The sequence below is a fragment of the Notothenia rossii genome (assembly GCF_949606895.1).
Source record: "Notothenia rossii genome assembly, chromosome: 5".
Lineage (NCBI taxonomy): Eukaryota > Metazoa > Chordata > Actinopteri > Perciformes > Nototheniidae > Notothenia > Notothenia rossii.
In genome coordinates this window covers 73,974,339-74,001,591 of record NC_136903.1, presented here as the reverse complement: position 1 = coordinate 74,001,591, position 27,253 = coordinate 73,974,339, and the positions used below count along the sequence as shown (strand labels likewise).

Sequence of the window (27,253 nt, the reverse complement as noted above, 5' to 3'; positions counted from 1 at the left end):
ATTTTTCATTTATTCTTTATATATAAAAAATCTCGCCTAAAATCTTGTCTAGGGCAGCAAATTGGCTAGAACCGGCCCTGGTACTAGACCTCAAGAGCCTTTCTTGTGCTGGCAGACACATAGAAACAAATTGGCGGGGCGCACTTCGCACGCGCACACACTAAAAAATTCCACGCGCTCCGCGCTCACATTATGCTGGGCCCACGTGTCTTAGCACTTCTGCTATGACTCCATCCTAGGGGAAACACGTATGTATGACTGAATCCTTTTGTGCATGTTTGTGTTTAAAAGGTGAACAAATTAAAATAACCCTGATCTACGACTTCTGAAATGAAGGAGACTTCATCATCATGGAATCTTTTTTTTATTTGAAGCAATGCACAAATGAAACATGACATATTCATGTATGTACCTGGACATAATGATCTAAATTAACATAAATTCACAAATAAATGCAGAAAAATAAAAGGTTCAGATTTCTAATGAACTTTGATGGCTGTGCGCGGTCTCTCTCAGGACGATGTAGCTTCTCTGCTGTCGTCACTCTATGAAAAGAAAGAAACAGACAAGCATTAACTGCCCTCAGTAAAGTTTAGAGGCCAGTGATCATTATGCATTTTTCAACATATTTTTCTGTTCCACTGCAATGCAAACTTTGTTTACAACTGAGAATGCTCACCTTCATAAGTGCATTTTACATTTCTGATTAAATTCTGAAGCATTTAGCAGAACTCGCCCCGCCAAGTGGCTAATAAACATGGCTAAAAACCTCATACTTTAACAGGAAGAGAAAAGGAACTCACCACTGTTGCATTATAGGTGACAACACTGAAGGTCTCATCATAATCACCCTGCAAACCACTGATGTTTGCTTTTGGTCCAAATGGAAAAACAACATTTGTTTTCAGAAGGAATACAAAGGAATTCAAAATTACTCTCCCTAAACATTCTGTTTTTGACCTTTTCCACCACCTTAACCTCCTCCTTCTTCTTCTGCTTTTTATTCATTTTGCTGACTTAACAGAGATCTAGTGTGGTTTCTGAATAATTTTTTCAAAGATATCATTTATATGCTAGAGTGTTAGTTTTCCCAGCAGAATGATCACTGCTGCTGAGACTCCTTAAGAATGAAAACGACACCGTAATGCCAAATGTTTCTGTGCAGGGGAGCAGCTCAGAGGTGCTCTGAATGAATGTCTGAAGGTATGACCATAAACCAGAGCCATAATGGAAACAAACAATTATAATGGTATTCATTGAAGTGTAACCGATAATAACTGAGAAATATGAAGTCTTACCTTTTGGAAATGCAGTTTTCTAGAAAATTAAAACATTTAAAAAATATATTTTTTGTTGAGAGAAGATTTCTATACCATCAGTTCTCAAACAATACTTTGCTCGCATGTGAAAACAGTGTGAGGCCTGAGCACAGAGTTCATTTTGTCTCGTGCAGTGGTGGTCGCCTACATGCGTGGTTTATTTTACGTTTCAGATCTAGGTCTTGCTCGCCACAATAGATATTTTAGTAGATATGAGTTACTTCAAATGTTCAACTGAACAAATGTGAAGCTGCTTTAAATATTTGTTTGATTAAAACTGAAAATTACATTTAAGACCCAAGCCAAACGGTTTATGTCTTGAGTAGTTGTTCAAGTCTCTCAAATTGAATACTTTTTTTGATTAAATGATTGAAAACTGATTCTGACCTTATGAGACAAACACATGGACACATTCATACCAGTTCTTCTGTTGTTACAGAGAATTGCAGAAACCAGCAGGATGACGCCCGCAGTAACTCCACATCCAGCCACAACTGTTACAAACTTCCATATTTCTGCTTTGAAACAACAGGAATATAAGTGTCAGTCCAACATCTGCTCCTCCCAACATTATCATGTACAGTGCATGAATACAATGATTCATCCAACACTTCCAGATCACACCATCATGTAAAAAGTAAAGCTGAGTATAGCTTTGTTACTGATACAAAATAAAACAAAATCATATTGTAAACCCAACTTAAAGTTTAAACAATGTAAGAATTAATATTAGTATGTAACTACAGTACATAGTTACATATATTTTTAATTTACATTTTTGGAATATGTGCAGGGGGTCCTCTTAAGGAGCAGGCATACTATCATTGGAATAATAATATTATGAGTGCAGACGGCCCACAAATATTTGTTTAACATGAACTGTACGTACTGTTTGTATTTTGAATATCCGTTCCTGTTTTTCCTGGATCTGTATTCAAACAACTGAATGTCCTTCACAGACTGACCAGAGAGTGACCAATCAGCAAACATCTTCTTAGTATGAGCAAGACATAGAACATATTAAAATGTTTAATGAATCAGTATGAATAATGGAATAATGATTTCACCTGATGCTGCTTTCACTGGTGTTGGGGAAGAAGAGGAGGAACTACCAGTGTTCCTTGACATTAGGACAGTCCAACCTTGTGAAACAACAAAAGTATATTTCAAAATACTCTATGCACCCAAACACAGTGGCTTAACTATCGCCGGTGCAGCCGGTGCAACGCACCGAGGCCCAGAGCCGGCAAGGGACCCATGCAAAAAAAATAATTTAAATATTTTTTAAATATTGTTTTTTAAATATTTTTTTTGGGGGCCCCAATGGCATTGACCGGTTCACGCAGTCTTCAAAGTAACCAAGCAACCTAAATTAATTTGTAATTTGTCTGTCCAATGACCTTGCTCCCTTTCATGGCATGTGATACCTTGCGTGACGAGCGAACTGTTTAATAAACCTGTACTGTACTTTAGCTAGCAGCAAGTTCGGTAGCATTATAAAAACATTAATAGCTTGCATTTATAATGTACAGCAAACCAAAGCACAAGAGCAGCGCTCAAAAGAGAAAGGACAAGAGAGAACAAGGAGATGTAAAAGCTAAACTGACAAAATTAGACAGGTTTTTTTTGTCATACATCTTCCTCGAAATCGAGCGCTAACGTTAGCAATGTTGACGTGCAGCCTCAGCCGGAGGCTAACGATAGCTCACCTGCCTCACCACCATCATTGCCATCTAGCTCCACAAGTGAAGCTGTATCCGTGGCCGTGGCTGTGCAACCTTCTTCTCCAGCCAGCCAGTAGGAGAGGCTGGATTTGGCTGTGCCCGGCGGTGGTCCAACAGTTCCCCCAAGGGCCCCAACCGATAGGGGACTCTATGGCGCTATTGAGACCCCCGACGCCAAGATCAAAAGCTATATTATAGCAACCGGTCTATGTAGGCCTACCAGCCCATTTCCCAGAGACAAACATCAAGGAAACAGGTTTAATCCTCTTCTTAGTTCGCTGTGCCGTTGTCAGGATGAACTGAGTCTGAGGCCAGGGCAGGCTGTTGTTGATAGCCTATACATGTGGCGCTTCTGAGTGGTTGTGTATGTCCGTGCGTGTGTGAGCGCATCAGCGTACGCTTATGTTTGGGGGGGGGGGGGGGAGGCCCAAAACAATATTTGCACCGGGACCAATCACAACCTTGTTACGCCACTGCTCAAACACCTAAATAACTTATTTCTGAATCATTATGTGGAAATGTGTTACCTCAACTTATCCGATGTCTGTTTTGCCGGTGTTACAGGGGTGAAAGGATAAGGACTAATAACAGTCAGACCTCGCAAATGAAAACACAAAGAGCATAACAACATTTCAAACAAATTGGTCATTAAGTGCTATTTTATAATGTTCTTGACTGCAGACCTACACCGACAGCTCCCCCCAAAATAAAAAAATATACACATTTCGTGTGGCAGGTATTCTCGGCCGAAACAAAAAGCTTCCCACATGAAACTGTTGACAAGAGGTCGGTAAATACTTTTGGGAAACCCCAGGCATGATGAAAGAAACATTTCTGTTGAATTTTTCAAATGTATTTTCTGGCACAGAATCAGAATATATTTATTCGTCCCACAAAGGGGAAATGTAAAGGTGCCATGGTTCAATTGTGTCTCTATAATAAATAAAATGTCCTACCTGTGGTATCCTTTGATGGTGCGATCGACTGGGTGGTGCATTACTGTTTTTCTACAATATCTACAAAAATGAATAAATGTTCATGTATTATTTGTGTATCTAATACATACTGTATGTCTATTGTTGACACCAATCCATCATAAGCTTATGTGCATAACAATTCAGTAAACAAATACTTTGATTAGAAATGTATTTTCTTTTTTAAACGTATGATGATCTCTAAAGGTATCAGTATTTCTTTCTTCGATTGGATTTGAATTTCCTAACAAAATATTCACACCTGCAATTAAATAACTTTTGTCTAAAATAAATATATGTATTGCTCTGGATGGGAGTAAAAGTCACTCACTGCGTACGGTGATGGAGGAGGGGTCACTGTGTAGAGATGGAGTAGTTGACCCTCCATGTTTTACACTGTAAAAACATTTCACTTGAACCTCAGCAGGTGAACTCTGCCGTGACATCCTCAGCAGCTCAGTTCCTCTCAGAGTCTTCAGATAAGAGAAGCCTCTGACAATGAGTCCACTCAAAGTGTTGAAATAACACTGAGACACAGAAACAGAGGGTGGAGTCTGACAGTGCAGAGTGACTGAGTCTGTCTCTCTGATCACCGGAGGATTCACTGTCAGTGTCGGTGGAAGAAGAGCTGGAAAAGTATACAAAGATTAAATAACTTGAAATTGCATTAATCTTAATTGCCGGTAGTTCTAATGATAACAATGGAATAAGTTGCCTTTTCTAACTTTTCTATCTCTTCGTCTTTTGAAGACCCAAACCCTGTGTCCAGAGACACTTTGATGTTTGTGCTCATAATGTATGAAGACATGAAAATGTGCATCTCTGGAAAAATTAAGAGAACCTTCCAAATGTTTCTTGAATCTCAATCTCTACATGGCAGCCTTTACATTCCAGTGTCTGTTGAATACCAACACCTAGAAATGTTGTCAGTAGTTTATAGAATACAATTAAAATGTCATTTCACTCATCACACATACATATAAATAGTAAAACCAGAGATTCTGATAATGCTGCAGTGGTCTCTTAATTTCTTCCAGAGCTGTATATCCAAAGCTACAGTGATAACTCACTTTGAATGATGACGGAGGAGACATCACTCTCTGGAGATGGATACACGTGAAGGTAAAAACACGTCACGTTAACCTCAGCAGGTGAACTCCTCTCTGCCATCTGAAGCAGCTCATTTCCTGTCAGAGTCTGACGACAAGGGAAGACTTTGGAAGGTTTTCCTCTCACTGTGCGAAAATAACAGAGAGACACAGAATCAGAGGGTGGAGTCTGACAGTGCAGAGTGACTGAGTCTGTCTCTGTGATCACCGGAGGATTCACTGTCAGTGTCGGTGGAAGAAGATCTGGAAATCGTGCGGGAAATATGTTCAATTATATCACTCAAAAGCTGCACTAAGACAATGAAACCAAATGCTTTAAAATACTGAATAATTACATTGATATAAAAATATTCCTAATGGCGAAAAATTATTTAAAGAAGTTGATGGAGAAAAATATAGCTTATAAGATTAGTCAAATTAATACCCAAAAACCTGGACATTAAAGACATTTGATCAGAGACTGACCTTGTGCTTGAGACATTTGAAATGAATCTGTTAAAAAAATTATTAGCAAGTGAGAAAGGTAACTAGATGTAAAGTTAACAAATGAATGACTTCAACAAAGTTTTAAAAGCATAACATTTGAGCCAGTGTGTTTTCCTCCCCGGCACAGGGCAACCACAAAGGCAACAAGAACACATATTACAGTAAATATAACATTTAAACATTTACTTAAATATAAATCGCTTTTTGAAGCTTTCAAGCTCTATTAACTGTTTGCTCACTAAGCCACCACCAAAACAAACAATTGACCTGTGGTTTAGCAATTGTAAAAAGCGTTATTTGCTTGTGTGCATAAGTTTGTAATAACCTACATTAATACTGAATACATCAATAAGAGGTTTAACTTACACATGAGGATGACAAACAGCAGGCGTCCAGTCATGATGAAGCTCGTGTTTCTGACTGTGTGAAAGTGTCAAGTGTAATTTAACAAAACGCTCAGGAAAGCCACAGGTAGCTTTAGACATGAATAACATTAACATACAGGCTTCAACTTTCTTCGAAGTATACCTACTATGTTTTTTTTTAGATTTACAGTAATATACGCAAGTGTTCACTAAAGGAGTCGTTTTTAGTTGTTTAGCATTGCAACACGTGATCAAAGTTATATTCTTTGATATAATACCTAACTATTGTTTCTATTATTAATATATACAATTACAGTGGGGCAAAAAAGTATTTAGTCAGCCACCAATTGTGCAAGTTCTCCCACTTAAAAAGATGAGAGGCCTGTAATTTTCATCCTAGGTATACCTCAACTATGAGAGACAAAATGAGGGGGAAAAAAATCCAGAAAATCACATTGTCTGATTTTTAAAGAATTTATTTGCAAATTATGGTGGAAAATAAGTATTTGGTCAATAACAAAAGTTAATCTCAATACTTTGTTATATACCCTTTGTTGGCAATGACAGAGGTCAAACGTTTTCTGTAAGTCTTCACAAGGTTTTCACACACTGTTGCTGGTATTTTGGCCCATTCCTCCATGCAGATCTCCTCTAGAGCAGGGATGTTTTGGGGCTGTCGCTGGGCAACAAGGACTTTCAACTCCCTCCAAAGATTTTCTATGGGGTTGAGTTCTGGAGACTGGCTAGGCCACTCAAGGACCTTGAAATGCTTCTTACGAAGCCACTCCTTCGTTGCCCGGGCGGTGTGTTTGGGATCATTGTCATGCTGAAAGACCCAGCCACATTTCATCTTCAATGCCCTTGCTGATGGAAGGAGGTTGTCACTGAAAAACCTCACGATACATGGCCCCATTCATTCTTTCCTTTACACTGATCAGTCGTCCTGGTCCCTTTGCAGAAAAACAACCCCAAAGCATGATGTTTCCACCCCCATGTTTCACAGTAGGTATGGTGTTCTTTGGATGCAACTCAGCATTCTTTCTCCTCCAAACACGTCTAGTTTTTACCAAAAAGTTATATTTTGGTTTCATCTGACCATATGACATTCTCCCAATCTTCTTCTGGATCATCTAAATGCTCTCTAGCAAACTTCCGACGGGCCTGGACATGTACTGGCTTAATCAGGGGGACACGTCTGGCACTGCAGGATTTGAGTCCCTGGCGGCGTAGTGTGTTACTGATGGTAGCCTTTGTTACTTTGTTCCCAGCTCTCTGCAGGTCATTGACTAGGTCCCCCCCGTGTGGTTCTGGGATTTTTGCTCACCGTTCTTGTGATCATTTTGACCCCACGGGGTGAGATCTTGCGTGGAGCCCCAGATCGAGGGAGATTATCAGTGGTCTTGTATGTCTTCCATTTTCTAATAATTGCTCCCACAGTTGATTTCTTCACACCAAGCTGCTTACCTATTGCAGATTCAGTCTTCCCAGCCTGGTGCAGGTCTACAATTGTGTTTCTGGTGTCCTTTGACAGCTCTTTGGTCTTGGCCATAATGGAGTTTGGAGTGTGACTGTTTGAGGTTGTGGACAGGTGTCTTTTATACTGATAACGAGTTCAAACAGGTGCCATTAATACAGTTAACAAGTGGAGGACAGAGCAGGCTCTTAAAGAAGAAGTGTTATGAACCGAGACACAGGAAGCAGGACCCAAAAGCAGGACTCGAAGACAGTTGTCCAAAAATAGAATGTTCTTTAATAACAAAAACTAAAATCGTACTTTCAAAAAATAGAAAGCAGTTAAATAGCCAAAGCTAAGTTGTACAGCAACACAGAAACTCACTTGGCAAAAGGTCTAAATCTCAAGGTAGGTATCAGGAGTCAAAAAGGCCCAGGTTCTCACGACATGAAACCCAAAGAACTGACAAAGAAACACCAGGGCTATAGGTGAGGGGGATGGGCACAGGTGAAAACAATCAGGGCAAGGCCAAGCAATCTCAAGGGAGGGAAACACACAAAGGCAGTAAATGTAGGATTTGGAATGAGAGGAAAGATTACTTTCAAAATAAAAACAGGAAGTGACAAGATCCAGACACAAAACTAGAGTAAAAACATAACTAAACCTAACATATCTGTCGAGTCAAAACAAGAAGTTACAGGTCTGTGAGAGCCAGAAGTCTTGTTTGTTTGTAGGTGACCAAATACTTATTTTACAGAGGAATTTACCAATTAATTCATTAAAAATCCTACAATGTGATTTCCTGGATTCTTTCCCCCCATTCTGTCTCTCATAGTTGAAGTGTACCTAGGATGAACATTACAGGCCTCTCTCATCTTTTTAAGTGGGAGAACTTGCACAATTGGTGCTGACTAAATACTTTTTTGCACCACTGTATATACTCAATTTAGCCGTCACATAATTCTAATTTCTGCTCATAAAGATAATGATGTAACTTATTTGTACATATATTAACCTGAACATATGAAGGCAAAGTTAATGCCAAAGATATTGCTTGGATTTCAAATGAACTGTACACAGTCTCTCTCAGGACTGATGTTGCTTCTCTGCTGTTGTCATTACCATTTTAGGGAAAAGAGTGCATAGAGCAAAATGAGCTATTATGACACACTTCTCATCAATAGCTTTCTCCTTTTTCATCATTGTAAATACAGACCAATTCTACACTTATCTAAGCCTTCTCTGATTTACACAATCTCCCACATTAAAGGTGAATAATTTAATACATTCAAATAATTTAAACTCCTTTATTTTGCTTTCTTCTTGTTTTAAATCAGAACACAATTAAGAAAAGCTCCACGTGCATGAGAAAGATCAGATAATGGTTTAGGTCCAGCCATCATTTATGATAAAGAGCAATTGACAAATGACATTCAAACAAAAAGCAAATTAAGTGTCAACATATGTTTTTACAATATCTGTAGAAACATTCTATTGCACGTAAAGTTCATAGTCAGATAAAATAAAACCTGTTAAAAACAGTCTCAAAGTAAAGAAAATAGGACTGAAGTGATCTTTGCTGCAGATAAGAATCTGAACTAAATACTCTTTTAATCTTGATCTGAAAAAAAGCAACATTTAAATGCAGCTTGAAACAAATGCTGAGCTTTGTACATAATAGACTTTAACTTGAAAATTGCAAAGCTTTAATAGTTGTAAAAACTCTAAAACTCGATCAGCATTTTACCAGTGAACGTCATACACAAAGTTAATTTCAGTAACAGTTGTTAGGCTGTCTGCTTCTCTCTCTGAATGGTATTGTTTCAGTGTGACTGCACGGTGCTGTACATTATACTCTTGAGGTCCGATGCGGCCGGCTCCTCCGAGATGGCTGCGTAAATGTGGTATGTCTCCATCTGGAATAAGGAAGACACCAACTATGATATACTTTACATGATTAAATACATGGCTTATTGTTTATTGCCTCTCATGTCAGACTTACATTCTCATTGTGGTGCTCCTGTCTGCCTTTCACTTCCTGAGAACCTGCTAGTAAGATAGAAAATAAACGTATATCAAAAAATAAATAAAATGTCGCCATGATCTTTGACAACATTTCACTTTTCGTAAATCTTTAAGCAAATACAATATAAGAGAGTGGTTGAGAGACTTTTGCTCCTTTCCATATTTTACAAACGTTCAATACTAACTTGGATTGTTCATCCCTCCACTATCTATATTCTGTATTGGTTGACAAAAAGGCCAACAAAAATAAAGACTTGAGAGAAAGCCATTTCAGCTGAACGGTTTCAATGAGAGTGAATGGCTCATGTTTTAATGCTGAGAGCACCACCTCCAGGGGAACTAGAGAAAGGCAGACATGAGCCGCTCTTGGGCCTGGTGGTGAAGACAGGAAGGTCTGAAGTGGCTCAATGGCTGTGCAGCTTGAACCAGCCTGTGTAGGATGCTGCTGCTTGACCGTGGAAATTAAAGAATTGTAGAGACCATGCAGGTGTTGTGCTCCTGACTTGTGACCTGTTATTGTATAGGTTGGAGACATGTTCTTGACAAGATACAGGTGAAACGTTCTCAGACAACATGCCACATGTGAAAAAGAGTGTCCGGTTAGATTATTTTTGTCTCAGTGCGTAGGTGGTCTCCACCAAGTGTGCTTCAGTGCTACTTTGAGATGCACGTATTGCATGGTTGTTCTGTGCAACCCGATGAGACACACTAACACACACTAGTGATTTTAGTATCTCTGTTTAATGTGAAGCTGCATTGAAAATGTCCTAAAAACTGCAAACGGCTTTTAGAACCCAAGCTCAAATGTTTAACTCTGTAGACGATTTGAACCAGAATGTGAGCTTACCGGTATATATTTTTGAGTAGTTGTCTCATACTAAACAAATCCTACATTTCTCTTGCAATGCTTATGAAAATGCAATTCTAGAGCTTACAAATGTTTTATAATCAGGCAACCTGTTAAAGGGAACTTTTGCTTTGAAGACATGTATACAAAAAACATGTTCTGACTTTATGAGACAAACACATTGACAAGGTTCTCACCAGTTCTTCTGTTGTTACAGAGAATTGCAGAAACCAGCAAGATGACTCCCACAGTAACTCCACATCCAGCCACAACTGCTACAAACTTCCATATTCCTGCTTTGAAACGAGAAGCAATATAAGTGTCAGTTTTGCTTGTCATAGCATTAACAAAATCAAGAAGACTGGTCCTGTGAATTGCAGTACACATTTCTGAGTTAATAAGGTTATAGAAATTACTTAATCACTGAGTTGAAGTGGTAAACACACAAGTAGACTCACCTGATGCAGTTTTCTGAGGGGCTGCAGTGTTAGAGCTATCTTTAATACCAGGCGTAGTAACACTTGAACCTATTAACAGACCGAACATTTTTAAAACATACAATGCATTTCATGTTGCCATTTTTGTGCAACAATAAGAATCTTTAGTCTACCTGTTATATCTTTATCAGGTCCTGGATTCACCCTAGTGAGTGTTTCTTGAGAGGCACAAAAGCAAAACAAACGTTAAAATCACAGAATATATTGTGTTTCTTCAGGGGTAAAAATATAATGCAGCATATTGTTTAGCTGTGTGCTGATTGATAGCTTTCTTTCACAAAAATGTTTTTAGAGTTAGTATGAAACATGGAATCATTATGTCACCTGATGTTGGTTTCACTTGTGTGAGGGGAGAAGAGGCGGAACTTTCAGTAATACTTGGCGTGTTAACAGTCCGACCTGGTGAAACAATCAATTATCGCTGTATTGTAAATGGATAATAGCTTTATTTTACTTGAACAATATGGAATACAGTCTTCACAGAGGAAAGGTTAATTACACATACAGCAACTAAACATCCTTCACAGAGTATTTGGGTAATCAATGAACAACCATCACTATGTGCATCAACTGGGATTTAGGATATTTACTTTTTATAAATATATTCAGTGTTAAGAAAAGTGAGAATATCACATGATATGAACTTTGCAACTATTTGCAAAGAGTGACAACAATACGAAAAACAGAATAATAACCTGATGGTGGTTTCACTGACAAGCTTATTATCTAAAATGGTGTTACCTGATGTAAGAGGAGTCACAGAAGAGGAAACACTGGTAACAGGCAAACCTGCTGAATAAAAACACATGTTATCTTTCTAAATAAGAAATAAGGTGCCTTTGTAATGTGATATGGATTTCTATTTTAAATGTTTACATGTCCTACCTGAGGTTATAACACATGTCAGCATAGGCTCAGTCATGTGTTACTCTTTTTTCTGAATATGTATTTGTATATCAAAAATGTCTCCGTTTATTGTGTACTGTTACAAAAAATATGTATGATATATTACACCACAACACTTTTCTTGTGCTGACACTATATCAACGTTTGATAATGTCAGTAAGGGGGTATCAGTCACTCACTGTGTACGGTGATGGAGGAGGTGTCACTGTGTGGAGATGGATAATGTATCCCTCCAAGCTTTAAAGTGTAAAAACACGTCATTTGAACCTTAGCAGGTGATCTCTGCTGTGACATCTCCAGCAGCTCAGTTCCTTTCAGAATCTTCAGACAAGGGAAGACTGTAGTTCCTCCACTTAAAGTGTAGAAATTACACTGAGACACAGAAACAGAGGGTGGAGTCTGACAGTGCAGAGTGACTGAGTCTGTCTCTGTGATCACCGGAGGATTCACTGTCAGTGTCGGTGGAGGAAGAGCTGGAAAAGTATACAAAGATTAAATAATCAGAAATTGCATTAATCTTAATTACCGGTAGTTCTAATGATAACAATGGAATAAGTTGCCTTTCCTAACTCTTCTTTCTCTTTGTCTTTTGAAGACCCAACCCCCGTGTCCAGAGGCAATTTGATGTCTGTGCTCATAATGTATGAAGACATGAAAATGTTCAGCTCTGGAAAAATGAAGAGACCCCTCCAAATGTTTCTTAAAGGTGACCTATCATGCAAAATGCACTTTTGTACGTCTTTTATACATGAATATGTGTCCCCAGTGTTCTAGGGAACTCACCAAGTGTCAGCAAACACAACCCTCTCTATTTTCCTCCATACCCAAATCTCTTAAAAAGGGGCTGCAACGGATCTCTTACAGACTGATACAGATTTGAACACTTCTATGTCGTCACAGAAGTGGCGCTACGGCTATTGGGCCAACTCCACCAATCAGGAGGAGACAGCCACGGACATTGCCGTTCGAAAACGCTGGAGACGCTGTAGTACATATGCCAGGCCTGTAGATGGTGCTGTTCTCACAGAATCAGCCCATGAAAAGACAGTGTTAAATTGAACCAAATGAGGAATGGCTAAAATGCATGATCTGTTTGGTATTTTGAAAAATAAAAAGTATAAATATGCCTTATATAGGTATGGACCTACACTCTATTATTCAAATGTAACATGATAGGTCCACTTTAAATCTCAATCTCTACATGGCAGCCTTTCCATTCCAGTGTCTGTTGAATACCAACACTTAGAAATGTTATCAGTAGTTTATAAAATCAAATAAAAATGTCATTTCACTCAACCCACATACATATAAATAGTAAAACCAGAGATACTGATAATGCTGCAGTGGTCTCTTAATTTCTTCCAGAGCTGTATATCCAAAGCTACAGTGATAACTCACTTTGAATGATGACGGAGGAGACATCACTCTCTGGAGATGGATACACGTGAAGGTAAAAACACGTAACGTTAACCTCAGCAGGTGAACTCCTCTGTGCCATCTGAAGCAGCTCAGTTCCTGTCAGAGTCTGACGACAAGGGAAGCTTTTGGCAGGTTTTCCTCTCACGGTGCGAAAATAACAGCCAGGCACAGAATCAGAGGGTGGAGTCTGACAGTGCAGAGTGACTGAGTCTGTCTCTGTGATCACCGGAGGATTCACTGTCAGTTTTGGTGGAAGAAGATCTGGAAAAGTAAACAAAGATTAAATAACTTGAAATTGCATAAATCTTAATTTGTTCTAATGATAACAATGGAATAAGTTGCATTTTCTAACTCTTCTTTCTCGTCGTCTTTTGAAGACCCACACTGTCACAAGTTAGACACATCTATGGTTGTTTGTTTGGTTTGGCTCATTTTAACTCTCGTCATTTCAGATCCCGCCTTCCTCCAGGCTCTTGTAATCAGCTCACTTCCCTCACCTGGTCTTCCCAGCCCTTCCCCTCACCTGTTACTCATTCCCTCATCACCCCACAGTATTTATACAACCGCACTATCTTTTGTCCTTTGCCAGATTGTCTTGTCGTTTCCGCCAAGCTCTCCAGGGTGTGTTATTCTCTAGCCTAGATTTTTGTCCTGCCCGGTTTTTGACCCCTGCCTGCCTGTATTCGGATCTCGAGTTCCTGCCTGCCCCCTGTCTGGTTTTTGTTGCCAGTCTGACGGATTTCCTGGTTTTGACCCTGCCTGTCCCAGACCTGAATAAACTGAACATTGCTAAAAACTGGTTGTATCTGAGTCGTGCTATTGGGTTCTGATCTGTACCTGTGATCGTGACACATACCCCATGCCCAGAGACACTTTGATTTTTGTGCTCATATTGTATGAAGACATGAACATGTACGGCTCTGGAAAAATTAAGAGACCCCTCCAAATATTTCTTAAATCTCAATCTCTACATATATGGCAACCTTTCCATTCCAGTGTCTCTTGAATACCAACACTTAGAAATGTTGTCAGTAGTTTATAGAATACAATTAAAATGTAATTTCACTCACACACCTATGAATATTAAAACCAGAGATACTGATAATGCTGCAGTGGTCTCTTAATTTCTTCCAGAGCTGTATATCCAAAGCTACAGTGATAACTCACTTCGAATGATGACGGAGGAGACATCACTCTCTGGAGATGGATACACGTGAAGGTAAAAACACGTCACGTTAACCTCAGCAGGTGAACTCCTCTGTGCCATCTGAAGCAGCTCAGTTCCTGTCAGAGTCTGACGACAAGGGAAGCTTTTTCCTGGTTTTCCTCTCACGGTGTGAAAATAAAACTGAGACACAGAAACAGAGGGTGGAGTCTGACAGTGCAGAGTGACTGAGTCTGTCTCTGTGATCACCGGAGGATTCACTGTCAGTGTCGGGGGAAGAAGATCTGGAAATTAAGAAGAACACATATGTTTGTCACATGAGATCATTCAATTCCTAATGGATAACTGTCAACATTTAGAAAAGTATCTATATAACAAATGGTGTGTAGATTGTAGAATTTGTCAAATTCAGAGAGACTGACCTTGTGCATTTATCTCAGAAAATGAATCTGTTGAAGAAAAAACGTATTAACAAGGTAAAACATGACTTTGATAATAAATAGCAAAGTCTCAATGTTATTCTTGTTTTTCTTTCAACTCGCTGTAAAAGCCTCATATCACATCCTGAAGCCAATGAATAATTATCTAATAATAAGTATCAATCAATCAGTATAAGTGTGGTTAATCACATTTCACCAACCACCGTCATTAACAATAAAATAAAGAACATGTTTTACTTACATATGAGGATGACCACCAACAGATGTTCAGCCATGATGAAGCTGAGTGATGAAATGTAAAATAATTCAAGACCTCACTTTTTGTTTGACTACATGGAGAACATGTTCTCCGGAAAACCACAGCGAGAAACAGAAGTGAATCACACTGACAGACAGCCACAGGAACTCACACCATGAGACCCAGTTCATGTGGGCTAACTGTTTCAGGAAATAACCTTTGCATTGTTTTCTTTTAATTGAATTCAAACAACTAAATTAAGACTAAAGATAAAATACACTAGGTACTAAGTGCAGGTCTTACCTGAAAACTATTTTTTGAAACAGCTCAAACATACACACAGGGGGGATATGAATGTTATTATGTATTTTTCTTCAAGATAATGGACCAACTAAATGTGCATCTAGCATCCTCCGATTTATCCGAGCCTCCAATGTTCAAAGAAAAAGATGGACCAAGGCAATTATGACTTTTCCACTGTTCTCCATTTGCATTAACACTTTTAATATCCAGACAAACCAATACAATGTATACGGCTTTTAATAAACTCAGTGTTTTCCCTCTTTTATTTCAAGGTGGGTTCACACGCAAACATGTACATTGTAAGGATTAATTTAGGTACATGGTTTAAATATTGTGTTATTTACCCTTTATATATACAGTCTATGGTTATTTACCTGGCAACTTAAAGAAAAAATAAAGGCAGGAAGTCAAGCACACTAAAATTAAAAATAAAACAAACCACAGCAACATTTGTTATAATCTGAATATTCAGTGTATACAAAAACAGATCAACAGATAAAGATAGCTTTGAATCAAACAGGCTGTATGTGGGACCAACATATTGTTAACTAACATACAGTGTGCTACTAATGAGCTGCTATGAGCAACTTTGTTTGCAAGGTGCGCCTGTCAATCCACAAGTAATGTGTGTTAGCCCATGAGGAAGATTTTTCCCCCTTTCACACTTCCTATCCTAAATGACCCCTTGGCCCTTCTTGCTCGGACCACACCATTCTTCAAATACAACGTTCATCTGAATCTCAACAACACCTCTGTAACTTTTCATGACTGCATCTGGCAAGTTGTGATGCTATCGTTAGCGACAAATATCTGCACACTGACACACGTACACACAAAATACAGCCTCAGTCTCAGGGAGGTAACCCCCAGTCACAGAGCTGGTCACTCTGACAGATGAGAATACATCAAACTAGCTGTTTATTGAATACTTTTAGCTTGGAAAGACATCTCAATTTCCCTATGGATCATAAGGTACTATAAAATAATTAAAGAAAAGCTCAAATAAATGGCACATGGTTTTAAAAGCAGTCCTTCATGCTGTTGCTTTCTGTTCAATAGGCCTGCAGGGTGCTGTACACCATGTCGGTCAGGGCTGATGGGGGTGGCTCCTCGGAGATGGTGGAGTACACATGGTATATGTCAGACTAAAGGAGAAAGAAACCATAAGGCTCATTAAATCTTTACTACATACAAACATTTAGCAAATGTGTTACACAATGTGTCTCACGTCTCACTCACATCCTCATTTTGAGAGGCTTGCCTGCTCGGTTTCTCAGGACCTGTGAGAACAAGAGAGAGGATGGGTTCAGTGGTTTGGTCGGCCGATTCTATTTATAACAAGTTTTAAGTGATTAAACATCTGTCTGTATCACAAGCCATTTTTCGAGTTTGGTTAAAATTAGTTTTTTGTTGTGGTTCTCCTTCAATAATACAGATGCAGCTCACCAGGGAGACAAACAGCAGCAGGTACTGAGGTGATCATACTGTAGGCTTCATCGTTACCTGCAGGTAACTTAAGATAACAGGAAGGAAGGGAGAGGAAGTGAGAGGAACTCATGAATAACAATGTTAATAAACCTTGAGGAACTTTGCTTTTCAAATGTTCCATTATTTTAGATGATGGGAATGTTATATCTGATATAGAAACGTTTTTTATTTAATTACCGATCCTCCATGGTCAAGCTTTCTCATGCATATTAAGTTATCTGTAACAGAGAGTAAAACACACCTCAACACAAAAGAAGAACAATATATAATATCTTTATTCTGTAGGTATGAATAATAAAGTTCTCATTCATAACACTCCGTTCGATGTCTCACTATGGGATGCGCCTTAACGCGTATGCAAACAGAAGCATCAATCTCATTACGCCAATACTGATTGGCTGGTGATCTTGATGTCTACGTCAGGGAATCCACCCACCTTATAAGTAGCTTGCGCTACGACGCAGCGTCATTCAAACACCTCTTCTCGCTTCAGAGCACATCTCGAATTTTCAGTAGCCGGGCTAGCTTAACGGTCCACAGACTGAACCCAAGGCTAACATTCGGTCGACGGGCGCTTGCCGGTTACTTTTTTGCTTTGCAAGAAGACTGAACAATATTAACACACCAGTTAATATTGTAATCTGCCTCGCCCTTTCTTTCTTTCGAAATTACGGTAAGGTTTGATTTTTTCTTCAAGCTAGTAACATACCTGTTGCTAGCTTTTCTTCCCTCCACACCGACACCACGGTAGCGAGGACGTTCTCAATTTCTCTCTCACACCAGAGGAGACGGAGATAAAAACAAAAGGTATTAACGCACCAGTTAATATTCTTTAAAGAATCAAATCTACGCCATCGCTTTTTCCTTTCGGATTAACGACAAGGTTGGATTTTTTTCTCATTAACGTACATGTTATTAGCGTGTCCACTCCACGCCGACACCCCGGTGAACAAAGATGGACCCTTATCTCCTTCACACCAGAGGAGTCAGGGACTCGGAGGCTTGGCTATGCGGCTGTGGGTTTAAGATCTCAGGCACAGACTCACACCAGGTCTGCTCGTCCTTCCTCGGGCTGGAACACGCCCAGGAGGCTATCAATAACCCTGGCTCGTGCGGGCATTGTGCCCGCTTCACCATTAAGAGCCTCCGCCGACGGCTAGCACGCCAAGCTAGCTTGTCGGGACAGGACCCCCTCATGTCCGCTGATTCGCCGGCCGGCAATCAAGACATGGTGGCGTCCGCCGCAGAGATTGAGCCCCTCGCTATGTCAGGCTGGGGCTCAATAACAGCGGCAGCCGCTGAACCGGAGCCCCACGCCGTGTCAGGCTGGGGTCCGGTGGCGGCAAGAGCCACGAGAGCGTAGCCCTGCGCTGTGTCAAGCTGGGGCTCCCAACTGGACCTCACCATGGTTCCACCCGCGGAGGATGTCCTGGAGTTGGACTATATGGAGGAAGAAGAGGATGCCTCTGAGTTCCTCCTGTCCGACTCGGATGAGCAAGAGGATGACATCTTCGTTTCATCAGCTCAGGCTGCAAAGCCGGGAGCGATGTCCGCTCTCCCGGGCGAAAGCACACCAGCTTCGCCCTGCCTAAGTATGGACTTGCAGGCCGTGTGTCAACGCGCTGCGTCCAGGCTGGACATCCCATGGCCTGAAGTGGCCAAGGAGACCTCCAGATCTCGCTACCAGGGGAAACAATTGCCCCAAGCAGCGGGGACAAAGAGGAAGCTCCTTCCATTCTTTCCGGAGATGCTGGACGAGGTGTCGGTCTCGTGGAGAGACCGCCCTTTCAGCAACAAGGCTCCAATCCAGGGTGCCTCCTCCCTGGACTGTGACGGTATGGAGAGGCTCGGCTTGCTCCGCATGCCGCCCATGGAACCGCTGGTGGCAGCCCACCTCCAACCGAGGCTGGCTTCGACACCGAGCAGGAACCCCACGCTACCGGCAAAGACAGACCGTTTTCAGTCAGCGATGAGCGAACGGGCCTATAAAGCCGCAGCTTTGTCCGCCAGGACACTCAACGTCTCCTCGCTGCTGACCGCCTACCAGGCGGAGCTCTGCGAAGACTTGTCGAGCAAACCTGAGCCTGCCGTGTGGGACGATATTGCAGCGATCACGGACATTTGCCTCCGTGTGCAGCGCTGTGCAGTCCAAGCCACGGGCAAAGCACTGGGAATTATGGTGGTACAGGAGAGAGCAAGGTGGCTCAACCTGAAGAACCTTCCAGACCGGGAAAAAGAGGATGTTCTGGTCTGCCTATTGTTCCCGAGGGCATATTTGGCTCCGCTCTAGCTTCGATGCAGCTGAGATGCGAATCAAAAAAGAAGGAAGACGAGGCTCTTCCGCTCTGTCTCCCCCGAAGGGTCCTGCCACCACCTTCAACGGTCCCATGGCAGGCCTTCACTCAAGCTGCCTCACGTCCTGCCCGGTTCAAGATACCGAAGCAGCAGAGACCACAGCCCGTCCCGGGTCCCCAGCCCAGGAACGAGGCGAGGGTAAGCTGGCCAAGAAGATCTCCGGTTCCGGCAGCTGCCGCTCAGGCACAGCCGACCCAGGTTTTCAGACACCAGGCGAGGAAGAAGAAGCGGGCGGCCTGACAGCCTCCTCTGCTCTCCTCGACGAGAGAGCTGGAAGTTCCCTGTTCCCCAGCTCCAGAACACGTTCCAGTGTTAGACGCTCATGTGTTTTCGGGGTGCCATCATGTCCCCATCTTCCCGCCGCCTCGAGTGATGCCAGAACGTCATCCTCAAGTTCGCGCCATAAGGGAAATGGACTTAACATCAAAGACAGCAAGTTCCGCTGCCTGTTTAAGTCACACAAACACATGTCATCATTGTTGTTTCCTAAAAAATGATTTTCCACTGTCGTTTCCAGGCTTGAAGCCAAGGGCGCAGTCAATAAAAATGAAAAGAAAAACAATAAAAACAATAAACAGTCTGTCGTCTACCCCTCTTTTGAGAGTGGCTACGGCCTCTCTCTCAAAAGGCGGACATTAGACGGGATTGTGAAGGCACCACCGCAATGCGCATGCGCAGTGTCGGCAGGGGTTGTAAACCTGGGGTACCACCGTGTTCAGACACTAGAGGGCCCCATAACACAACAAATAAAGACACAGAGGGCAGACAACAGAGATGTGACCTCTCCGCTCGCTTTAAGAAGCGAAAAGTGGAAGATGCCCACAGATTCTGCTTGGGTTTTCAAGACAGTAACACGAGACTACAGGCTCCAATTCGCTGTCACCCCCCCTCACTTCTCGGGCATTCTGTATTCAGAAGCCCGGGGAGAGTCGGCCCATATTCTAGAGCAAGAGATTTTCGCGCTACTAGAAAAGAAGGCTATATCAATAATACCCGCCGAACAGAGTCAGAGCGGCTTTTATTCCAAGTATTTCCTCGTTCCCAAACGGGGAGGGAACGGAATTCGGCCTATACTAGATTTGAGAGCTCTGAACAAATATCTCAAAAGATACAAATTCAGAATGCTCACTCACACATCTCTGTTGCGTCTCGTGCGCCAGAACAACTGGTTCACATCAGTCGACCTGAAAGATGCGTATTTCCACATGATCCCAGTATATTACCCACACAGGAAATATCTGAGGTTCGCCTTTCAGGGTGTCTGTTACGAGTACAGAGTCCTTCCCTTCGGTCCGTCTCTCAGTAGGCGAGTGTTTGTACGGTGTACGGAAGCCGCGATAGCCCCGTTAAGAAAACAGGGTATTCGCCTGGCAACTTATCTGGACGACTGGCTGCTTCTCGCACAGTCGGAGCAAGAGGCTATTACGCAGACGAATGTCCTCGTAAAACACCTGCTCAACCTGGGTTTCGTAATAAACACAGAAAAGAGCATGTTGTCCCCAGCCCAGACTGTACTCTTCCTGGGCCTACACCTGAATTCGGTGCCCTTTACAGCCCGCCTGTCAGCAGAGAGAGTGAAAGCCTTCAGGGCTTGCCTCGCTCATTTCCGGCTACGCAAATATGTTCTCTTCAGATCATGTCTGCGGTTACTGGGGCTCATGGCGTCAGCCATCCTGGTGGTACGACTGGGACGCTTACACATGAGGGAGTTTCAGTGCTGGGTAGCTGCCCTCAGACTGGACCCCGCGCGTCATGGCGCGCAGAGAGTGATGGTCACTATGAAATGCGTAATAGCACTGCGCCACTGGCTACACCCGACTTTTCTAGTATGGGGCGTGCCTATGGGTGCTGTCCTATCGCGGAAGGTGGTCACCACAGACGCATGTCTGACGGGCTGGGGGGGTATATACGAAGGTCGACCTGTGAGGGGTCTCTGGAGCAGAGACCTCCAACGGTCACACATAAATTATCTGGAGCTTTTAGCGGTGTTCCTCACCCTAAAACGCTTTCTGCCTTTTCTCAGAGGACATCAAGTCCTCGTGAGGACAGACAACACGACCACAATATCGTATATAACCGTCAAGGGGGTTTGCGTTCTCTCCAGTTACACATGCTGGCACGCAAACTGATCTTGTGGAGCTGCGGACGTCTCCTCTCTCTGAGAGCAACGCACGTACCAGGAGTGATGAACCTCGGGCCAGATCTGCTGTCCAGAGGTGCACCAATATATGCAGACTGGACTCTACATCCAATGGTTGTGAGTCAGCTGTGGGTGCGTTACGGCCGAGCCGCGGTGGATCTGTTCGCATCAAAAGAAAATGCTCAATGTCAGCTGTTCTTTTCAATGCGCGATTTAAACACACCGTTAGGCGTGGACGTGCTCGCGCACGTTTGGCCTCCGGTCCTCCTGTACGCGTTCCTACCCCTGGCTCTGATACCCCCAACTCTGGCCAGAGTGAGAGAACAACGCCACACACTGATCCTAATAGCTCCACACTGGCCTGGCTGCTATTGCTGCATGCCATGTGGGCTTTGAGGGAAAGACGGCTAGCCAACATCCTTTGGTCTGCCGTTTTATGAAAGGGGCTCGCAGGCTCCTCCCTGTTTTCAGGTCACTGGTGCCATTATGGGACTTGGCAATGGTTTTAGATGGGCTCACTCGACCTCCATTTGAACCCCTGGAAGAAGCTGACATGAAACACCTGTCACTGAAGACAGTGCTGTTACTGGCTCTAGCATCTGCCAAGTGAGTCAGTGACATTCATGCACTCTCTGTACATCCTTCATGCACTCAGTTTGCCCCGGGGCAAACGAGAGTGTTGCTGAAGCCCAACCCTGCCTTTATACCTAAGGTGGTTGGCTCATGTACCCACATTGACATTGTGGCATTTCCTCCGCCGCTGTGTTCCTCTGAGGAACAGCGGCCGAATTTGCTGTGTCCAGTTCGTGCTTTACGCACCTATATGGACAGGTCAAAAGAGTTGTGTTGCAATGACCAACTCTTTATATCCTGGGCTAACCCTCAGAAGGGCAAGCCCGTTACCAGGCAACGGCTCTCCCACTGGATTGTGGAAGCGATTGCTCTGGCTTATACGAGTCAGGGTTTGCAGGCACCAACGGGCCTGCGTGCTCATTCTACTCGTGGACTGGCTACATCCTGGGCTTTATTCAAGGGTGTTTCCATCCAAGACATTTGTGCAGCAGCGAGCCGGTCCTCACCGCTCACTTTTGTCCGCTTTTACAGGCTAGATGTCTCTGCTCCAAGTGTTGCCAGCGCAGTGCTGGGCCCCGTGTTGAGACAGGGTTCTACCTGTTAAGTTCTGGTTGTTTTGGTGATTTTCGAGATAAGCATGTCTAGCAATACGGGAGTTTCAATATCCCATAGTGAGACATCGAACAGAGTGTTATGAATGAGAACTATAGGTTACTTACGTAACCCCAGTTCTCAGAGTAACATGAAGTGAGATGTCTCACCAGACAGCCCTTCTTGCTAAGGCGAAGCGAGAAGAGGTTCTTATGTTGAATGACGCTCCGTCGTAGCGCAAGCTACTTATAGGGTGGTTGGATTCCCTGACGTAGACGTCAAGATCACCAGCCAATCAGGATTGGCGTAATGAGATTGATGCTTCTGTTTGCATACGCGTTGAGGCGCATCCCATAGTGAGACATCTCACTTCATGTTACTCTGAGAACTGGGGTTACGTAAGTAACCTATAGTTTCCTGACTGCTTCATGTATACATTACCGGTGACATTGGCTTGTGTCCTATACAGATACGAAAGGGAAAATGTTTTATTAAAGAGAGTTTAGTTTGGTGTAGCTTAGTTTACTTTATTTAATAAGGGAATCACATTAGAATTGGAACATACACTTATGTACAAGGATCAGATGCACTAGGCTAAGTCTTGTAGCTAAATGCTAATTTTCATCAAGTTGTACTCATTACACTAGAAACAGCATGGTTGACAATAAACTATATCAAAAGGAAAACATTTCTTTCTTAAAACCCCTCTCAGACCTAAATGGCCACAGTCTGAATAATTAGGTGGCATCTGGCTTTGGAGATAACAACTAACCCCTCTCTTTACACGACTGCAGAACAACTAAAGTCCTGCTGCAGAGGCTGCACTAAGCAGCTACTTGAAGAGAATAAGATGAAATACTGAATGACTCACCTATTGCTGAAAAGGTAAAACAAAAAATACATATCCTTACCTCTTGGCAGCACATCTTTCTGAAAACGAGAGAGAGAGAAGCATGGTGTTTGTTGGGGCAAAGCAGTGAAGTTGTATTGGCTTATTAGACATCAGCTGTTTCTGATAAGCTTCACATGTATTGGCTCATTCCCAGCTGTGTTACTAGTTACGTCCAATCATGTTCAAGCAGGTGTGCAGAGCAGACATTACAAAAATAACTCCCTTCAACCAAACTTCCTTCTTTATAAGTATTTCATATTTTTGATCAAAGTGAGATTTACAGTATGATCTTATGTGTTCAATAGGTGCATTTGCTAACTCACCCTGATCCTCCACCTGGATTCTTTACTTCCACAAAGAGCAGAGAGGAAAACATACTTTAGTGGGAAAAAACATCAAGTTCTCACCAGTTGTTCTTTTGGTAAATAGAAATGCCAGTCCCAGTACGATAACACCTCCAAAAGAAGCCGCAACTATTACCAACTTCCATGTCCATGTTTCTGTGTGAGGTCAGAAGCAAGTCAGTTTCACTTCCAACACAAAATCAAGAAGACTGTGAGTACCTATGTACCAGTAAGGAGCACACTGAATATAAAACATAAAGGACAGCATATTGCTTTGAAACTGATATAAATTAAACACATGAGTACAGTTGAGAAGATGACACATTAGTGAATTACATAATAATGAAGCAAATTGTTTTACTGGGACACTGCAGAGCAATACTCACTGCTCAAACCCAGAAGAAACATATAATATGAACACACTGTGGATCAGGAGGCAACCTTTTTAACATTATACGTTATATTTTCTATAGGGAAGAAAATAGTAAATATAATAATAATATAATAGTAAACGTAAATATTAATATATTTGTTAATAGTATGTGTAAGAGATAGATGCTTTTGATCACCTGATGATGGGGTCACTTGGGTCACAGGTGAGAAAATATCTTGAGTGCTAGACGTATAAGGATTCTGAGCTATTGTAATAAAGAAAAAGTCAGAGACATTAAAACATTTAGAGAAAATGCATGTTGGCATTTAGACTAAAGTGTGAATAATAAGGAAACTGAGTATTTGTGTTACCTTGTGTTGGTTTCACTGGTTTTATGGAACTAGAGATAAAACTAGGAGTGTTTCTTGATCCAACAGTAAGACCTAGTAAATGAAGAACATTTATTTTTAAATAATGTAAAAAATACTCACATATAAAATGATATAAAAATGATTTGTGATTTGTTAAAGTGACATTTAATGTATCTCTAATTGTGTTACCAGATGTTTGTTCAGAAGGACTTTCACGAGTGGAATGAAGTCTGCTCACAGTCATACCTGGAGAAAAAAAACAACAACTATAAACAACAACAAACTTAGTAAGTCAAAGACGTTTTTAAAAAAAATAACTCTTATGCCCTTAACCTTTCTGACCTATTGTAATAAACAAAAAGTCAGAAACCTTAAAACATTTAGAGAAAATGAATGTTGGCTTTTTTTATGTCTTAAAAAAAGTGTCAATAATAAGGAAACAGAGTATTTGTGTTACCTTGTGTTGGTTTCACTGGTTTTATGGAAGTAGAGATAAAACTACCAGTGTTTCTCGATCCAACAGTAAGACCTAGTGAATGAATACAAATAAATATAAAATCATTTAAAAATGATTTGTGATGAATAAAAGTCACATTTAATAAATGTGTAATAATGTTACCTGGTGTTTGTTTGGTAGTAGTGATAAGAGTGGAATAACTGATAACAGTCCTTCCTGGTGAAAAGAAACCCAACAACTATTAAAACATTCAAAACAACAAATATAAACAACAACAAATATAAACAACAACAAATACAGTCAGTCAATCGTGATCATTTCTGGATTTCTATTCAAATGTATAGCATGTAAAAATGACAAAGAAGCCGGTTTGAATAATTATGAAACAGAGGATTTGTGTTACCTTGTGTTGGTTTCACTGGCGCTCTGGAGATAAAACTAGGAGTGTATCTTGATCCAACAGTAACACCTAGTGAATGAAGAACATTTCTTTTTAAATAATGTAAAAAATACTCACATATAAAATGATGTAAAAATGATTTGTGATTTGTTAAAGTCACATTTAATATATCTCTAATTGTGTTACCAGATGTTTGTTCAGGAGGAGTTTCACGAGTGGAATGAAGCCTGCTCACAGTCATACCTGGAGAAAAAACAACAACTATAAACAACAACAAATATAGTAAGTAGTAAGTAACGTTTTATGCCCTTAACCTTTTTTTTAAACTCAGCTCCCTAGTTTTTTATGTATTTTATAAAAAAGATTTATTAAATAAGTTTCTTAGATAACTTTTTCTCACCAACTTGTGAAGCACCTTGAGATAACGCTGTTTTTAAAGTGTGATATTCAAATAAAATGAATTTATTTGATCATTTCTGGATTTCTATTCAAATGTAAAGCATGTCCTGCCTGTGGTCATAGTAGATGTCAACATAGTCTTTGTCGAGTGTTTGTCCTTTTCCACGATATCTAAATCAAAAGACGATGGATTTGGATCTGTCCGCTTCACGTGCAGAAAACGTATATTTGTGCAATTATTTGAGCAAAAGAAGAAACATGTGTTTAGTTTGTTAACATCCAAATATGGCAACTAAATCAATGTGGAGCATTAACACACAAACACATTTTTTTTGTATGTCTTTTGTAATTAGGTTCTGGATTGTTATTCAGATAGATATTAACTCTTACCTGGGGGGGTAGTAAAAGCTGATATTTTGGAGCGCTCCTTTTCCACAATATCTGCAGGAAAGGAAACAGATTTGGGCCTGTCATTTTCGTGTGTGCAATAAAAAAACATTATTACTCTTATTTGTGCAATGACTTAAACACAGAGCTGTTCCAAAAATATAAACCAGAGAACAAAGCATGTGCTCTGCGAGATGTCGGGTGATTTACCAATTTGGTCCAAACTGAAATATTTTCTAATTACACTTTGTAGACAATCATAGTCCCCAGATGATAAATCCAAATGACTTAATGATCCCACTAAAAGAATGTTCCACCATTAGGTTAACATTGTTAAGTTACATTGACATTTATTGAAAAGTATTAGAGTATTTCTGTATGCTGTGAGCCTCTTTTGCAAAACATTATAAAAGACTCAGGAGGACAACTCCTTGACCAGCTCCTTACAAGAATTTACATCACAGATATTTAAACACTGTTTACAAAAGTACACTCATAAATGAAGAAATACGTTAGGATCTTTTGTGTCTTCTCTGACTCACCAGTCAAGCTGTATCCATCGCTACGAGGAGACAAAGAGTTGGTTTCACTTCCCAAACTATAATCACAGCTGACATCATGTCTTTTAAGAAGATGTACATTTCTTAGAAAGTCCTCGATTGTGAAAGTAAACTGACAGATCAGCCAATTCTTAGAATTTCTTTTCTTCCAGCTGGTTGTTGTTTGGACTGGATGATTATTTTCTCCAAAGTACAGGTTACATCTCGCATCATGATCAGCAGATCCAGGCAGAGTGCAGGAAAAGAGAAAGTCTTCACCGGGTTCATGGTGAACACTCATCTGTGGTTTTTGACCTAAAGAAAGATTAATGAAAAGTTATTAAATACAATACCCTCGTGTAATACGACACCCTGTCATTAAGTTTTACATTTAACATTAAAGCTTTTTGAAAATTATGTTCTCCTTTGTCATAATGTGAGTAAAGTGTTAGTTACACTGTAATGACAGTTATTACTCATTACTGGCACACTGGTAACATCCTAAATGAGTTAAGCAGTCACTCACTGTTTATGCTGATGGAGGACGTGTCACTGTGTGGAGATGGAGAATTTGACCCTTCATATTTTACAGTGTAAAAACATTTCACTTGAACCTCAGCAGGTGAACTCTGCTGTGACATCTGCAGCAGTTCAGTTCCTGTCAGAGTCTTCAT

General features: G+C 41.1%; 2 protein-coding genes and 1 long non-coding RNA gene across 6 annotated transcripts; all 3 read right to left on the bottom strand.

The window, feature by feature from the left end:
* Positions 1-316: 316 nt before the first annotated feature.
* LOC307042027 lies at positions 317-4,826 on the bottom strand. 2 transcript variants are annotated; one of them, XR_013808974.1, is made up of 5 exons: positions 4,349-4,826; positions 4,000-4,059; positions 2,387-2,461; positions 2,209-2,279; positions 317-1,837 (listed from the first exon to the last, which is right to left on the bottom strand). It is a non-coding gene; the product is annotated as an uncharacterized lncRNA (long non-coding RNA). The 2 variants fall into 2 exon arrangements; XR_013808975.1 differs by having other exon boundaries at positions 317-1,834.
* Positions 4,827-7,815: 2,989 nt separating this feature from the next.
* Positions 7,816-15,105, bottom strand: LOC307041853 (uncharacterized protein). Of its 2 annotated transcripts, XM_079685403.1 has the most exons (12): positions 14,971-15,105; positions 14,712-14,738; positions 14,292-14,573; positions 13,104-13,385; positions 11,885-12,178; positions 11,541-11,588; positions 11,124-11,198; positions 10,913-10,957; positions 10,761-10,829; positions 10,500-10,598; positions 9,433-9,479; positions 7,816-9,346 (listed from the first exon to the last, which is right to left on the bottom strand). In XM_079685403.1, the coding sequence occupies exons 1-12, from the start codon at positions 15,002-15,004 to the stop codon at positions 9,254-9,256; spliced, it is 1,395 nt and encodes a 464-aa protein (XP_079541529.1). In that variant the 5' UTR covers positions 15,005-15,105; the 3' UTR covers positions 7,816-9,253. The 2 variants fall into 2 exon arrangements, with proteins under 2 accessions (XP_079541529.1, XP_079541530.1); XM_079685404.1 differs by lacking the exon at positions 13,104-13,385 and having other exon boundaries at positions 7,820-9,346; positions 11,541-11,591; positions 14,971-15,098.
* Positions 15,106-15,195: 90 nt separating this feature from the next.
* On the bottom strand, positions 15,196-26,890 carry LOC307040318 (uncharacterized protein). 2 transcript variants are annotated; one of them, XM_079683032.1, is made up of 16 exons: positions 26,583-26,890; positions 26,044-26,094; positions 25,441-25,497; positions 25,258-25,323; positions 25,017-25,070; positions 24,855-24,926; positions 24,587-24,643; positions 24,398-24,469; positions 24,223-24,291; positions 23,717-23,809; positions 23,329-23,347; positions 22,859-22,878; positions 16,936-16,976; positions 16,717-16,783; positions 16,510-16,550; positions 15,196-16,415 (listed from the first exon to the last, which is right to left on the bottom strand). In XM_079683032.1, exons 1-16 carry the CDS (start codon positions 26,878-26,880, stop codon positions 16,323-16,325), a joined length of 1,170 nt encoding a protein of 389 aa, XP_079539158.1. In that variant the 5' UTR covers positions 26,881-26,890; the 3' UTR covers positions 15,196-16,322. The 2 variants fall into 2 exon arrangements, with proteins under 2 accessions (XP_079539158.1, XP_079539159.1); XM_079683033.1 differs by lacking the exons at positions 24,398-24,469; positions 24,587-24,643 and having other exon boundaries at positions 15,199-16,415.
* Positions 26,891-27,253: the final 363 nt, after the last annotated feature.